This window comes from Bos taurus, chromosome 25 (assembly GCF_002263795.3).
Source record: "Bos taurus isolate L1 Dominette 01449 registration number 42190680 breed Hereford chromosome 25, ARS-UCD2.0, whole genome shotgun sequence".
Classification (NCBI taxonomy): domain Eukaryota; kingdom Metazoa; phylum Chordata; class Mammalia; order Artiodactyla; family Bovidae; genus Bos; species Bos taurus.
In genome coordinates this window covers 2496633-2511953 of record NC_037352.1, presented here as the reverse complement: position 1 = coordinate 2511953, position 15321 = coordinate 2496633, and the positions used below count along the sequence as shown (strand labels likewise).

Sequence of the window (15321 nt, the reverse complement as noted above, 5' to 3'; positions counted from 1 at the left end):
AGTGTCTAATATCCTTGAAGAGGAACCGGCCTCCTGATGGGCCATCTGTGTGCACCCCACGGGGACAACCTATGAATCGTGCTCCTCAGGGAAAGTCTCTCTTGAGTGCACAAGACCCCAGCCGGCACCGCCTGCCCCTTAGGTCCGTTCAGTTGTCTGAAACTCCCTTCCTACACCCAGGAAGTCCAGATTCTTCCCTGAGCCACCTCAGAACTCCAGGGTGGGAGGGAGCCAATAGAGCTGCTCTTGCTTCAGCTGCAGGCTTCCCTGGTGGCTCAGAGAGTAGAGAATCTGCCTGCAATGCAGGAGACATAGGTTCGATCCCTGGGTCGGAAAGATCCCCCTGGAGAAAGGAACCCACTCCTCTATCATGGCCCGGAGAGTTCCATGGACTGCATAGTCCATGGGTCGCAAAGAGTCACACGGGTGAGCGGCTTTCACTTGCTTCAGCTGCACGCCTCATTTCCAGGTCGTATTTCCAGTGATCTGGCTGCCTGAGACGTGACAATGGGCACCTCCACATCTGTCTCAGGAAGGCCACCTCCTGAAAGGCATTTCATGTCTCACGTTGGGCTGAACCCTTTTCTTTATAGAGTTTTAGTGAGATGTAATTCACATATCATACAATTCACCCAGGAAAGGGCCTAATTTAATGCACAGTACTACTCAACCATCACCACCATCAATTTCACAATACTTTTATCATCTCCAGAAACCATACTGCACCCTTAAGCCTCCAGGGCCCACCACCAGGCAATCCCTAAGTCTGTTTTTAACTTTTTGGGGTACCACTAGACTATTTCCCCAGGCTTTCCTGGTAGCTCAGCAGTAAAGAATCTGCCTGCAATGCTGAAAACCAGCTTCAATCCGTGGGTCAGGGAAGATCCCTGGGAGGAAGACATGGCAACCCACTCTAATACTCTTGCCTGGAAAACCACATGGACAGAGGAGCCTAGGGGGCTACAGTCTATGGGGCCACGGAGACAGCATTGAGCATGCACGACCACACGCAAGAGTAGTAAATGTTTTCTGGCTCCATGCCCTTACCACATGAATCATTTGCAAATTTTCTTCCCCATTCTATCGGTTGTCTTCTTACTTTTCCGGTGTTTCCCTTTGAAATACAAAAGTTTTAAGTGCTTATATTTTAATAATTTATATCATTTACTTCCCATTCTTTAAAAAACATAATTCAGTGCGATGTGGCATTTTGTGAAGCAGACGTCATGAAGTGAGAGGCTGGAGAAGTATCCATTGTCTCAGCGAAAGGAGCCTCAGATATCACATGGGACATCCCTCTCTGGGCGCCTCCAACCAACTCTTGGTTGCCCCCCAGCTCATCCTCAGCCACCCTGTCCCCCGTCAATGCTGGATTCCAGCCTCTTCTGGAAAACAGTGATTCGGGTCTGTCACGTTCCTGCCACCAAACTTCAGCCTGGCTCCATCACTGCTTCAAGGAAATGAGGGTTTTCTCTCCTGTTATTTTTACTGTCCTGCTTTGGGGCTGACAAGCTTTTTGAAGACAAGTTTCCTCCTCCTCGTACTTAGAAAGGGTCCTGACAGAGGCCCAGATGGCTTCTGGTGCCTTTGAATTCCCAGGTGGCTGGCTGGTTGAAGACACCGGGCTGTCATCCTCCTTCTGGCCTGGTCATGACCACGCTGGGCTCCATGTCCCTGGGTCAGCTCTTGCAGCACTGTGGGCCCGCTGAGGCTGGTGGCACATTAAGAAATGGTGGGTATGTGACTCCACCCATGGGGGGTGAACCTCTCTAACCCAGCCGATGAGCTGGGCTCAGTAAACACAGGAAGAGGTTAGAGAACTTGGCAGAGACACAGAAAAGCCACAAGACAAAGAGATGCAGGTGCTGGCCCAGCTCCCTTGCCCAGGAAGACCACGCCCCGCCCCACCACCCAGTTTGTTAAAATGCAGATTCCTGTCCCCAGACCTCAGAGTGTAGATTCAGATGAGGACATGGAATCTGCATTTTCAGTCTCCAGGGTCATGCTCTCTCTCTGTGTGTGTGTTTTTTTTTTTTTTTTTCCGGCAAGATCAAGCGACTTGAGGGATCTTACTTCTGGGACTAGAAATTTAACCCAGGCCATGACAGTGAAAGCACCTGATTCTAACCAGTGGACCACCAGGCAATTCCCTTCTTGAGTCATCCTGTGTGGAATATTCCCGAAGCAGATTTGCAGAGGCACTGGTTTTTAGATCCTGAATTCTGTGACGAGTCTGGGGTGGGCAGAGGTCAATGAGGTGGCTCAGGTTCCACCCACTCATCACCCAGGAACGATGAGGAAGTCGTGACCCCAGACTGAGAGGGGGCCAGTCCACTGTCTTCCCACCAGCATGAGCTGATGGGAGCCAAGCAGCTCCTGAGAGCACGGCAGGGGCTCAGGTGTGGAGGAGCAGGGAGGGGTCCAGGTGCAGGAGGGTGTCCCCCTGAAAGTGGCAATTCTGGTTCCAGGGTGCTGACCGGAAAGAAGGTGCACGGGGCCAACTGTGGAGCATCATCTATGTGTGAGCAGTGATGTCACCCAGGACTTGGGGCACGGTGACCAGGGGTGGTCTCAGGGCTGATGTGGGGTCCCCAGCAATGTGGGTTGCTTGGGATGTCACAGAAGGAGGACAGGGTGACAAACATCACAGAGGGCCCAGAGAGGCAGGGCTGGGGTTCAGCATCCCGGGATGGACGGTGGGGCCTGTCCCTAAAGACCCAAACAGCTTGGCACAGTTGTTGACAGGAGTGGCCTGGGCTGCCTGGCACACAGACTGGGGCCTTCAGGAGAGAATGAAGGCCGTCTGGGCGCTGAGCCCTCTGGGGTCCCCTTGATCCAAGGCGAAGTGGCAGGTGTCTCCCTGCCCTGGCCTGCCCCACAGGGCTTGTCGCTCCCAGCCTGGCCAGCCTCCTTGCTGAGGCAACAGCCTCTCTCAGCCCAGCACCTCCATGGCCTTCTCATAAGTCTTCCAGGCCCAGGACCACCATAACAAAGAACCACAGACCCATATATCAACAACACACATTTATTCTCTCACAGGGGAGCCTAGAAGTGGAGGTCAAGGTGTCAGCAGGTATGGTTCCTCTGAGAGCCCTGAGGGAAGCCTGTGTTCCAGGTCTCTCCTAGGCTTTAGATAGCCATCTCTACATTGACACGGAATCCTCTCCAGACATGTATGTGTCTCCTAATCCCCCATTTTCATAAGGTCACCAGTCATAATGAATTAGGGCCCACCCCAAGGACCACGTTCACCTTGATCCCTTGTAAAGACCACCTCCAGATGACGTGGCATTCAGAGGACTTCGGCATAGGAATCTGGAGACACAGTGTGACTTCTGATATCCTTGAAGGACAACTGGATTTGGAAAGTAGAGGTGTTTCTTGGGCACAGCTGGAAGGGAAAGCTCTGAGCCTGGGGCTGGAAGGTTCAGTCGTTTAGGTGTTGGGAGGAAGACAGGGATACGGGAGTCCCCACATGTCACAGGTTTAGGTTTAAGACTCCTGCAAGACTCCTGGGAAGAATGTTTCCAGGAGAGAGGACAGGTCAGCTAAGAGACTGAGGAACTGGGAGAACCCACAGCATGGGGGTCATTAATGGTAAGGTATCTGACTGCTAATGAAGGAGATGCAAGGGACCTGGGTTCAATGCCAGGGCTCGGAAGATCCCTGGAAAAGGAAATGACACCCTACTCCAGTATCCTTGCCTAGGAAATCCCATGGATGAGGGACCTGGTGGGCCACAGTCCGTGGGGCTGCAGAGGCGAACACGACAGAGCGACAGCACTCACAGCATATCAAGGCGTGATTATTTCCTGAGCCCACCCACGTGCCAGGGAATGTGGTGGGGCGTTAGGAGACCTGGCTTGAAATAGAGGGGCAGGGCTGCCCCGGAGAAAAAGGAGGGCATCCCAGGCAAAAGGAGCAGCATGTGCAGAGACCCCAACAGGAGAGAGAGGAGCTTGGCCCCCAGCCAAGGACTATTGCGCAGGCGAGGAGATGCAGAGCAGCGTCCTGCAGATGAGACGGGGTCTGACAGGTCAGTGAGAGCCTTAGGTCCTCAGTTGTGTCTGACTGTGCCACTCGTGAACTGAAGGCTGCCAGGCTCCTTTCGCCTCTCCCTGAATTCTTTCTGAGCTGAAGCATAAAAGACCAGAGTTCACCAGATCAGATCAGATCAGATCAGTCGCTCAGTCGTGTCCGACTCTTTCCGACCCCATCAATCGCAGAAAGCAGGCCTCCCTGTCCATCACCAACTCCCAGAGTGCACTCAGACTCACGTCGATCGAGTCAGTGATACCATCCAGCCATCTCATCCTCTGTCGTCCCCTTCTCCTCCTGCCCCCAATCCCTCCCAGCATCAGAGTCTTTTCCAATGAGTCAACTCCTCGCATGAGGTGGCCAAAGTACTGGAATTTCAGCTTTAGCATCATTCCTTCCAAAGAAATCCCAGGCGTGATCTCCTTCAGAATGGACTGGTTGGATCTCCCTGCAGTCCAAGGGACTCTCAAGAGTCTTCTCCAACACCACAGTTCAAAAGCATCAATTCTTCGGCACTCAGCCTTCTTCACAGTCCAACTCTCACATCCATACATGACCACAGGAAAAACCATAGCCTTGACTAGATGGACCTTTGTTATCCCATGAAATACCACCTAAGGGTTTCAAATGGCTATCCTATGCTAAATGGAGTACAAAACATCTGCTTTACAGCAAATAACCCACTGAAAACTGCTGTCTATAACTTGCATGTGCTGGTTAAAAGGTCCAAGAAGTGAGATGACTGATATTCACATAAGTAATATTTCATTGTTTCAGAATTCTCCATAGGAAGGAAGAAACTTGTGCCCAGAATCCCTGGAAATTGCACCTATTCCATTCACATCACTCCCTCCTGCACCTTGGAGGACTCTTTCCTCCATATTTTTATTGGATTTTGTTCTGTTACCTCCTAAGTTTATATTGTCCATGCACAAATCACATATCATTGGTCAAAAACTGAAACATTTCTTTGGGAGGGGGAATGTTTAGAAAATGTATTTCATGTAACTTACATTGAAATGGAGAAAAGATTTAATCTAAAAACAACAACAAAAAACAAACTCATATTGACGTTGAAACAGGGAAGAAATTTAATGTTAAACAAAAAAAAACCTTATTCCTTATACCAACTGAGGAACCTCACTATCGTGAGAAGTAGTATATCAGATGTAAGGTCATTATGTAAAAAGAAATAAAGGAAATAGTCAAGAGCTGGTTTAGCACAGGAGACTTGCATACTGATGGGGAGGTGAGCCAGGGACGGGGCCAGGAAGCCAAGGCTGCTCAGGGCCTGGCAGTGGGCGCCTCCTTGAAGCAGGGAACTCAGGCCAGAGGTAGGCCTTCCAGAGTCAGGCCTGTCAGAGGGACCCCCTGGAAGTGAAGGGGGAAGGGTGTGGCCGGAATGGAGCTCTGCCACAAGGAACTCCCAGACAGGCTGCTGTCCTCCTCAGACAGGAAGGCGCAGGCCCAGGAGACAGGGAGAGCCTTCCTCCAGGTCTCCTGCCCTGCTGGGGCCTCAGCTGACAGCAAGCTGGGTCACTTAGGATGATGAGGGCACTAAGACGCTAACGTCAGGGTCAGGGTCCACCACTGACTCCTCCTGCGAGACCCACAGCCGGCCCTCAGGGGTCCCCCTCGCTGAGGATCAGCTCAGCGCCCCATCTGACATGGTTTGGAGCGACAGGCAGAGGCACAGAGGCATGCTGACCCACGGAAGGCACCTTGGTCCTTGGCGCCTCCGGGCTTCCAAGCCTCTCCCACATCCCTGGGTCAGCAGAGCATCCCCGTCCCTGACAGACAGGTCAGACCTGGAGAAGGGAAACCTGGCCTGATGCTGTGGTGTCGTCTCTGCAAGACAGGAGGTGAGGGCAGTTAAAGGATGGGTCAAGGGTGAGCAGGAGTGCAAAGGTCGCTTCACAAGATGGTTTCTGGGAAGGGGATGGTGCAGGGCCTCCTAGATGAGGAGGAGTTCCTCCAGAACCACCTGCGGCTCCTAGACCTGGATGAGGTTTCCGAAGAGCTGCCCCACAGAGGAGCAGAAATCCGTCAGCACTCCCAAGACGGCCTTCACCACACTGCAGATGGCCTCCAGGAAGGTCACCGCCTTCTCCCGCAGCCAGGTGAGCGCATCCCAACACCGCTGCTGGAGACTCTGCAGAATTACTTGGAACCTCCCCAGGGCTCTGGCCCAGATGCTCTCTTCCGGATTCTGGACCTCCAGACGGGCAGAGACTGAAGGTCTCTGGATTCTGCGGCGTACTCCTTGCCGTGCTTCCTGAAGCAAGGGACTGGACTCCTGCAGGGATTCCTGCATGGATGGGGGCCTTTCAAGGACCTGCCCTGGGAGAGGCAGACCCTGGTCCTGACCTGACCGAGGCCTCCCAGCCCTTGTAAGAGTCTGGGGCTCAGAAGCCCAGCCCAGCCCAACCCAAACTGCCTGCCTTCAGGCCAACAGCTCAGCAGACATGAGCACTTCTCCCAGAGACTGGGCCTGGCCCCTCGGTTCCCCTTGAAGAACGAACCCTGGTGCTTGGTTGTACCTGCCTGCAGGTGGTTGGCCTCTGAACCCAGCACCAGGCCCACGGGGCTCATAGCAGGAAGCTCAGTCCAGGGCTCTGGCCACCATGTGCTGAGTGGGGAGGCTGATGCCCGCAAGGCTGCACCACCTGAGATTTCAGGGACCCCCCCTTCATCCCCCACTCCAGGGAGCTCTGGGCACACACAGCAGCCCCAAGGACAAGAGAGACCAGTGGGGAGGGGAAGGAAGGAAGGCGCTGAGACAGTGGCTCCAACTCACGGGAAGGTTCTCTTGAATGTGATCTTCTATGAATTCACAGATGTCCTCGCTGAGTCCCTCCTGGGGAGAGGAAGTGTGCAGTCTGCACTCCTGCCTCCCTGCTGAGGTCAGTGGTCCCCACTGGCCTCCCGTGCATCCAGGTGAGTCTGACGGGAGCCAGGGCCCCAGACCCCATACCCTGGCTGATCCAACTCTGAGGACTACGCTGAGCATGGGGCAAGGTCCAAACTCACCTCCGTCTCATCTAGGGCTGCCTCCATCTGGTGGGGAAAAAATATTGTATTTAAAACACCCCCACCCTCTCTCACTTTCACCCTGAATCCCAAGCCCCACAAGTTCTCTTCTCTGCCCAGTTACCCCAATAACTAACCCTCAACCCGAGGGCCATGCTCTGGCATCCCTGCCCTGCCCTGTTGCCCTGTGGTCTGGACGCCGCCCTCAGCATCCCTGGGCCTCCGTATCCCCTCCCTGTGCACTCACCTGCCACACAGGTATGCGTTTGTCCAGTGTAAGGACTGGGTGCTGAGCTGTGACCCTCATCATCACTGTGACTGTGAACCCACCTACCGCCCTCAAACTGGGGAGGGTTGAGGGTGGGGCACACTGACCCACCTGTGCTTCTTCTGGTTCATTTCCCATCTTATCACAGAAATCATCCACCCGTTTGTGCTGTGAACAGAGATGGACTTGAGTAAAAGAATCTCCGTCCTTCTCCCTGCTGGGTCTCAAGTGGGCCAGATCGACTCGGCTTCACCTCGAAGACCCAGGCCTCCCGAGACCCTAGCTATTCATGGGGATGAGCCTCTTACCATTATGGACCTCAGAGAAGCCTGGTCATATGGGACTCCCTGTGGAGGTAACAGTGAAACTCAGGTTCTGTCCTTGTAACCACCGAGACCTGTTCTACACACACACACACACACACACACACGGACACTGACCAAAGGAGGACCCTTGCCCTGGAGTAGGCAGGTCAACCTGTTTCCCAGATGCCTAGCCCTCCGTGGTCCTGCTGAGAGCTGACCAGGGAGGACCTGGCACTGTCCTCTCGGGTCTGAGGCTCTGAGGGTGACAGTGGCCAGTCTTCAGACCTCTGACCCTGAAGACCCCCGGCCCCCAGGACCTTCCACTCCAGACCCTTGATGAGTCATGGAGGTGGGAGGCGCCCCACCGACCCCTGGGAGACTCCACCTAACGGCGGGCATCTGGTGGGTCCCCACTGCCCTCCTGGCCCTGGGTGGTCAGTGGGGCTCACAGCGCATGCAGAGCTCCGTCTGCACACCCTTGTCCGGGGGGCCCATCCTGTCAGCCCAGCATCACACACAACTGGGCAAGGAAACACCTCACGGGGCCGTGGGGACACTCTCTGCCCGCATCCTCTCACTGGGCTTGGCCGCTCAACCTCGGCCAGCCACGCTGACCACTGCCAGATACTGGTGTTCCATGGCCTGGAGCTCCTGAGCATCTTGTCACCGTCAGAACTGAGATGAGGGAGTTGTACAGAGGGCGGAGGGCACTCCAAAGGGAAAGAGTAGACTCTGAGCTCAGTGTGGCTCGGCTACTGATCCAGGCCCTGAGAGAAATGTTTTCAGCTTTTCTCTGAAAATGCTGGCCAGCCAACTAGACCCCACATGCTGCAACTAAGATCGCTCAGAGACAAAAGAAATTCAATAAATAGGAATAAGCATTAGAAGGAGCCCGAGGATAGCTGATTCCTAGGAGACTGCAGACGCTCCACGTCTGGCTCCCCCACGAGCATGACGACTCTAATTCCTACACTCACTCCCTGGTCCATTGCTCCTTCCTCGGTCCCAAAGGCCCCCACACTGAGCTGCCCCCCAAACCAACCTCCCAGCAGGAGCCTCAACCCCACATCAGGACCTGCCACATAAGGAAAGGGCTCAGAGCAACAGGAAACTGGAGCGTGCTTGTCAACAATTATCCAAAATTTCAGGATGGTGACAGCAGAGTGTTTGACCAGGGTCATTGTGAGATGGGGTGCTTTGATGGCCCGGGTCCCATGTTTTGACCCTCTGCTTCCCCAGTGGGAAGGAAATGGCAACCCGCTCCAGTATCTGCCTGGAGAAGCCCATGGACAGGGGAGCCTGGTGGGCTACAGTCCCCAGGTTCCCAAAGAGTTGGACATCACTGAGCGACTCACACTTTCATTTTCCCCTGTGGCCACCCCAGGACCCAGGGAGGTTGGGACAGAGGCTGCTGTGCACAGAGCAGTCAGCAGGGCTGGGGCTGAGCTGGTGGGAGCGGGGACAGACGGCAAAGGAGACTCCAGGCCCACTCTCCCCACATCTCTTGTCGTCACTCACCTTAGCGAAGCACATGGTGGCTTAGGGTCCTCCCGAAGGGACCTGATGGAGGAAGAGGTGGGGGGTGGAAAGTGCTTCAGAGAAGCGGGCTCGCCCACCACCCTGGAGGGTCCTCCGCCTGCAGGTCTCCCCCATCCCCATGCCGGGGTCCCCAGAGTCCCTCACCTGAGATCCTGCAGCCAGAGCTCCAGCTGAGCACTGCCCCACTGCCCGCTGAGCCCCAGCAACTTAAGAGCTGGCCAGGGAGGGGCAGAGAGGGTGGAGCCCTGCTGGGGAGGGGGCAGGGGCAGCTGGGTGTGTTTGAGACAGAAACTGAGATAGAAATAGAAGCAGAAACAGAGGGGGGAGGGCAGGAGTCCGAAGGAAGGGATGACAAGGGGCCAGAGGTCTGAGGGGCGGGGTGGGGAGGGCGTGTGCCTTACACTCAGGGTCCAGGGGTCAGGGCCCTTCCTCTCTGACCTGGGTTGGGATCTCTGAGCCCAGCTTGGGCCACCTCCCTTCACCATCGGGTCGAGCACAGGGAGGGACAGGGTAAAGTCCAGACTTGAGACAATAGTTTGAGGAAGATTTGGGGGGAGCTGACCAGGGCCCTCGAACAGACTGCACCCCACTCCACTCCACATTCTGGAGCTGCCCTACCCTCAGGAAGGCACAAGACCTGCAGGGGCCCTGAGGTGGAGACTCTCCCCGGGGCCCTGGCATCCAGGGCAGGGCCGGGCCTGTGTGCCTCACCCACAGGATGTGTCCCTCAGAAGGGGCAGAAGGGAACCTTGCTGGCTGTCTGGGCCCCGCTCACCAGGGTCTCCTGAGCCCTGCTCGGGCCCCCGGGCCTCAGTCACCATGGCAGGGGTCTCCCTGGCCCTGGCCAGCCCCACAGGGCTTGACTCTCCCAGCATGGCCCACCTCCCCCTGAGACCACAACCCCTCACAGCCATGGCCTAGCATCTGTCTTAGAGACCCAGGGCTGCCATAACAAAGAGCTACAGACCCCGGTCTCAGCAACACACATTTACTCTCACAGTGGAGCCTCGAAATTGAAATCAAGGCGTCAGCAGGCAGCGGTTGCTCTGAGAGCCCTGAGGGAAGCATGTGTTCCAGGCTTCTCTCCTAGATGTGTAGACAGCTGTCTCCAGGTCTGCATGGTGCCCTCCCTACACATGTATATGTCTCCTAATTCCCCATTTTCCTAAGGTCACCAGTCATAATGGATTAGGGCCCACCCTAAAGACCTCATGCTCACTTGATTCCCTGTAAAGAACCCCCTCCAGGCGCTGCTGGTTAGGACTTCACTGTGTGAATTTAGGGGAACACTATTCAGTGTCTAATATCCTTAAAGAGGAACCAGGCTCCTGATGGGCCACCCGTGTGCACCCCACGGGGACAACCTATGAATCCTGCTCCTCAGGGAAAGTCTCTCTTGAGTGCACCAGACCCCAGCCGGCACCCCCTGCCCCTTAGGAGCCAGTTCAGTTGTCTGAAAGTCCCTTCCCACACCCAGGAAGTCCAGATCCTTCCCTGAGCCAGCTCAGAACTCCAGGGTGGGAGGGAGACAATAGAGTGGCTCTTGCTTTGGCTGCAGGCTTCCCTGGTGGCTCAGAGGGTAGGGAATCTGCCTGCAATGCAGGAGACCTGGGTTCAATCCCTGGGTCGGAAAGATCCCCCTGGAGAAAGGAACCCACTCCACTATCATGGCCCAGAGAATTCCATGGACTGAATAGTCCATAGGGTTGCAAAGAGTCACACAGCTGAGCGGCTTTCACTTGCTTCATTTGCCCGCCTCATTTCCAGGTTTGATCTCCGGTGATGTGACACTGGGCACCGCCACATCTGTCTCAGGAAGGCCACCTCCAGAAAGGCATTTCATGTCTCACTGAGGACTGAACGCTTTTCTTTATAGAGTTTTAGTGAGATGTAATTCACATATCATACAATTCACCCAGGAAAGGGCCTAATTTAATGCACAGTACTACTCAACCATCACCACCATCAATTTCAGAACACTTTTATCATCTCCAGAAACCATTCTGCACCCTAAGCCATCATCCTCCACGGTCCAGCATCAGGCAATTCCTAAGTCTGTTTTTAACTTGTTGAGGTACCAGTAGCCTCTTTCCCCAGGCTTCCCCGGTAGCTCAGCGGTAAAGAATCTGACTGCAATGCTGAAAACCAGGTTCAATCTGTGGGTCAGGGAAGATCCTTGGGAGGAGGACATGGCAACCCTCTCCAATACTCTTGCCTGGAAAACCCCATGGACAGAGGAGCCTGGGGGGCTACAGTCTATGGGGCCACAGAGACAGCATTGAGCATGCACAACCACACACAAGAGTAGTAAATGTTTTCCGGCTCCATGCCCTGACCACATGAATCATTTGCAACTTTTGGTCCCCATTCTGTGGGTTGTCTTTTTACTTTTCTCGTGTTGCCCTTTGAAATACAAAAGTTTTAAGTGTTTATATTTTAAAACTTTGTATCATTTCCTTCCCATTCTTTAAAAAACATAATTCAATACCATGTGGCATGTTTGCGACCCTGACTTCATGACGTCTGAGAGGCTGGACAAGTGTCCATTGTCACAGCGAAAGGAGCCTCAGGTGTCACATGGGACATCCCTCTCTGGGCACCTCCAACCAACTCTTGGTTGCCCCCCAGCTCATCCTCAGCCACCCTGTCCCCCATCAATGCTGGATTCCAGCCTCTTCTGGAAAACAGTGATTCGGGTCTGTCACGTTCCTGCCACCAAACTTCGCCTTGGGGCTCCATCACTGCTCCGAGCAAATGAAGGGTTTTCTCTCCTGTTATTTTTATTGTCCTGCTTCAGGGCTGATAAACTTTTTGAAGACAAGTTTCCTCCTCCTCATACTTAGAAAGGGTCCTGACAGAGGCCCAGATGGCTTCTGGTGCCTTTAAACATCCAGATCCCTGGCTGGTTGAAGACACCGGGCTGTCATCCTCCCTCTGGCCTGGTTGTGACCACGCTGGGCTCCATGCCCCTGGGTCACCTCTGGGCTGCACTGTGGGCCCGCTGAGGCTGGTGGCACATAAGAAATGGTGGGTATGTGACTCCAGCCATGGGGGTGAACCTCTCTCACCCAGGCCGTGAGTGGAATCTGTAAACACAGGAAGAGGTTGGCTCCTGGGTGGAGAACACGGAGGGGACGCACAAGTCAGAAGACAGAGACCTGAGATGGCAGCTGCTGGCCCTGGTCCCTTGCAGATCGGGGCCACCCCCAGCCCACCCCCACATCAACCACCCAGTTTGTTCAAATGCAGATTCCTGGCCCCAGACCCAGAGTGAGGATTCACAGTGAAGCCATGGAATCTGCATTTTTCAAGTTCCCTAGGTCATTCTCTCTTTTTCTTGGACCACACCGATCGGCTTGAAGGATTTGAGTTCTGGGACTAGAAATTTAACTCAGGCCACGACAATGAGAGCACCAGATTCTAACCACTGGACCACCAGGGAACTCCCTTCCTGGATTATCTTGTGTGGACTATTCCAGAAGCAGAGTTCCAGAGGCATTCATTTAGATCCTGAATTCAGTGGGGAGGGAGGTCATTGCGGTGGCCAGGTTCCATCCACTTGTCACCCAGGGGCACTGAGGAGACAGTGACCCCAGACTGAGAGTGGACCAGTCCACTTTCTTCCCACCAACATCGAGCTGATGGGAGCCAAGCGGTTCTGGAGGGGGTGGCAGAGGCTCAGGTGAGGAGGTGGGAGAGGTGTTTTAGGAGCAGGAGGGTGTCGTACTGAATGTGGGCAGTGCTGGTTACCAGCGTGCTGATTAGAACCAAGGATGGGCCACAGGGGCCGTCTCAGGAGAATCACCCACGTGATGCTCATGTGACACCCATGTGAACCATGGATGTCACCCCGGACTTGGGACATGCTCAGGGGTGGTCACAGAGCTGGGTTTGGGACCCCACCAATGTGCTTCGATTGGCACTTCGTGAGGGGATGACAGGATGAGAAACCTTAGACCAGAGGCTGGAGAGCCTGCTCAGCAAGGGGGAGTGGGGCTGTCCTGTAAAGAGCCAAGCACTTGGGACAGCTGCTGTTGGCAGGCGGGGCGGGCTGCAGGAATTCAGCCACCTGAGCTCCGGGAAAGGCCAGGTGTTCCGGGAAAAGGAGAGTCCTGCGGGGTCATGGCCAGGGACAGGGGAGGAAGGAAGGCCCAGGAGGCGGCAGTCAGGACATTCAGTGCCAGGGCTGGCCCTGTGTCTCTGCCCTCCTGGATTTAGGTCCACCTGCATCCCCAGCTGCATCCTGGCTGAGACCCACCCCTGGGACAGACTTCCCACAGCCACCACCCGAGGGGGCCCGGTGGGAGATCCGATCCCTTCCATACAGCCGCAGGTTCCCTTCAGGGGGAGGCCAGGCCCCCCACCAGCAGGGACAGAAGAGGCAGGAGGGGCACTGAAGGACGCCCCGCAGCCGGACTGATCCCACATTGACAGTCGCAGTCTCTGGCTTAAGGGTCGCTCTGGGGGGTCTGGGGGCCCGAGGGCCCACAGTGGGGGCGGGGCAGTCCAGGAACTTGGGACCCATGGGTTGGGGGGAGTCTGGCTCGGCTCTGATGCTGCCCTTGGGGAAGCGCCAGTAGTGGAGGCCCTTGAAGAAGTAGGTGTCACCTGCGGGGAGGGAGAGGTTTGAGGGGCTGGTGCACGCCTGCCCACCCTCCAAACCCCTCTCTCCGCACCGCTTCTCCGCCCACGCCGGGCTCTGCAGGCCCCACCACCCCACGGCCACTGGGCCCCCAAGGCCCGGCCCCCCGGGTGCGCGAGCTCTCCCACCCCTGTTGCTGACGGTGACATCGTCGGGGGCCGGCAGCGCGCCCTCCCAGAGGCTCTGATCGCGCGGGTAGCCGGGGTCCGGGCGCGCCGCCGCCTCCTCCTACCGCCAGTACTGCCGCCCCCGGATCAGGTAGGTCTTCTCGTTGAGCCGCCAGGAGACACGGCGTCCACCTCCGCCCCGGGGGGCAGCCCCGGCTCGGTGAGCGGGCGTGCGGAGCCCTCTTGCAGCCGGTCCTGGAACGACGAGAACTGCGGGCCTGCGAGCGGGGCGGGGGCCGGGTAGGCCGCGCTGCGCGTGCCCCGCGCTAGCCCGCCACCACCGGGACCCTGCTACTGCTGCTAAGTCGCTTCAGTCCTGTCCGACTCTGTGCGACTCCATAGACGGCAGCCCACCAGGCTCCCCCATCCCTGGGATTCTCCAGGTAAGAACACTGGAGTGGGTTGCCATTTCCCTCTCCAATGCAGGAAAGTGGAAAGTAAAAGTGAAGTCCCTCAGTCGTGTCGGACTCTTTGCCACCCCATGGACTGCAGCCTACCAGGCTCCTCGGTCCATGGGATTTTCCAGGCAAGAGTACTGGAGTGGGGTGCCATAGCCTTCTCCACAAAAGAAGAGAATCCGGCACTGATTTAGATCCTGAATTCTGTGATGAGCTGGGGTGGGGGGCGGTCAATAGGTGGCCCAGGTCAGACCCACACATCACCCAGGAACGATGACGAAGCAGTGACCCCAGACTGAGAGGGGGACAGTCCACTGTCTTCCCACCAGCATGAGCTGATGGGAGCCAAGCAGCTCCCGAGTGGACGGCAGGGGCTCAGGTGTGGAAGAGGGGAGAGGTGTTCCAGGTGCAGGAGGGTGTCCCCCTGAAAGTGGGCAGTTCTGGTTCCAGGGTGCTGACCAGAAAGAAGGTGCATGGGGTCTGCCTGTGGAGCATCATCTATGTGTGAGCAGTGATGTCACCCAGGACCTGGGGCACGGTGACCAGGGGTGGTCTCAGGGCTGATGTGGGGTTCCCCAGCAAAGTGGGTTGCTTGGGATGTCACAGAAGGAGGACAGGGTGACAAAAATCACAGAGGGCCCACAGAGGCAGGCTGGGGTTCAGCGTCCCGGGGTGGACGGTGGGGCCCATCCCTAAAGACCCAAACAGCTTGGCACAGTTGTTGACAGGAGTGGCCTGGGCTGCCTGGCACACAGACTGGGGCCTTCAGGAGAGAATGAAGGCCGTCTGGGCGCTGAGCCCTCTGGGGTCCCCTTGATCCAAAGCAAAGTGGCAGGTGTCTCCCTGCCCTGGCCTGCCCCACAGGGCTTGTCGCTCGCAGCCTGGCCAGCCTCCTTGCTGAGGCAACAGCCTCTCTCAGCCCAGCACCTCCATG

At 56.1% G+C, this 15321-nt stretch overlaps 1 protein-coding gene across 2 annotated transcripts; it reads right to left on the bottom strand.

Moving 5' to 3' along the window:
• Positions 1-5105: 5105 nt before the first annotated feature.
• LOC100139916 (interleukin 32-like) lies at positions 5106-13971 on the bottom strand. Of its 2 annotated transcripts, XM_002697870.7 has the most exons (7): positions 9325-9364; positions 9160-9201; positions 7645-7683; positions 7448-7504; positions 7069-7095; positions 6836-6895; positions 5106-6346 (listed from the first exon to the last, which is right to left on the bottom strand). In XM_002697870.7, exons 2-7 carry the CDS (start codon positions 9172-9174, stop codon positions 6032-6034), a joined length of 513 nt encoding a protein of 170 aa, XP_002697916.4. In that variant the 5' UTR covers positions 9175-9201; positions 9325-9364; the 3' UTR covers positions 5106-6031. The 2 variants fall into 2 exon arrangements, 1 of the variants encoding a protein (XP_002697916.4); XR_009492817.1 differs by lacking the exons at positions 5106-6346; positions 6836-6895; positions 7069-7095; positions 7448-7504; positions 7645-7683 and having other exon boundaries at positions 9170-9201; positions 9325-13971.
• Positions 13972-15321: the final 1350 nt, after the last annotated feature.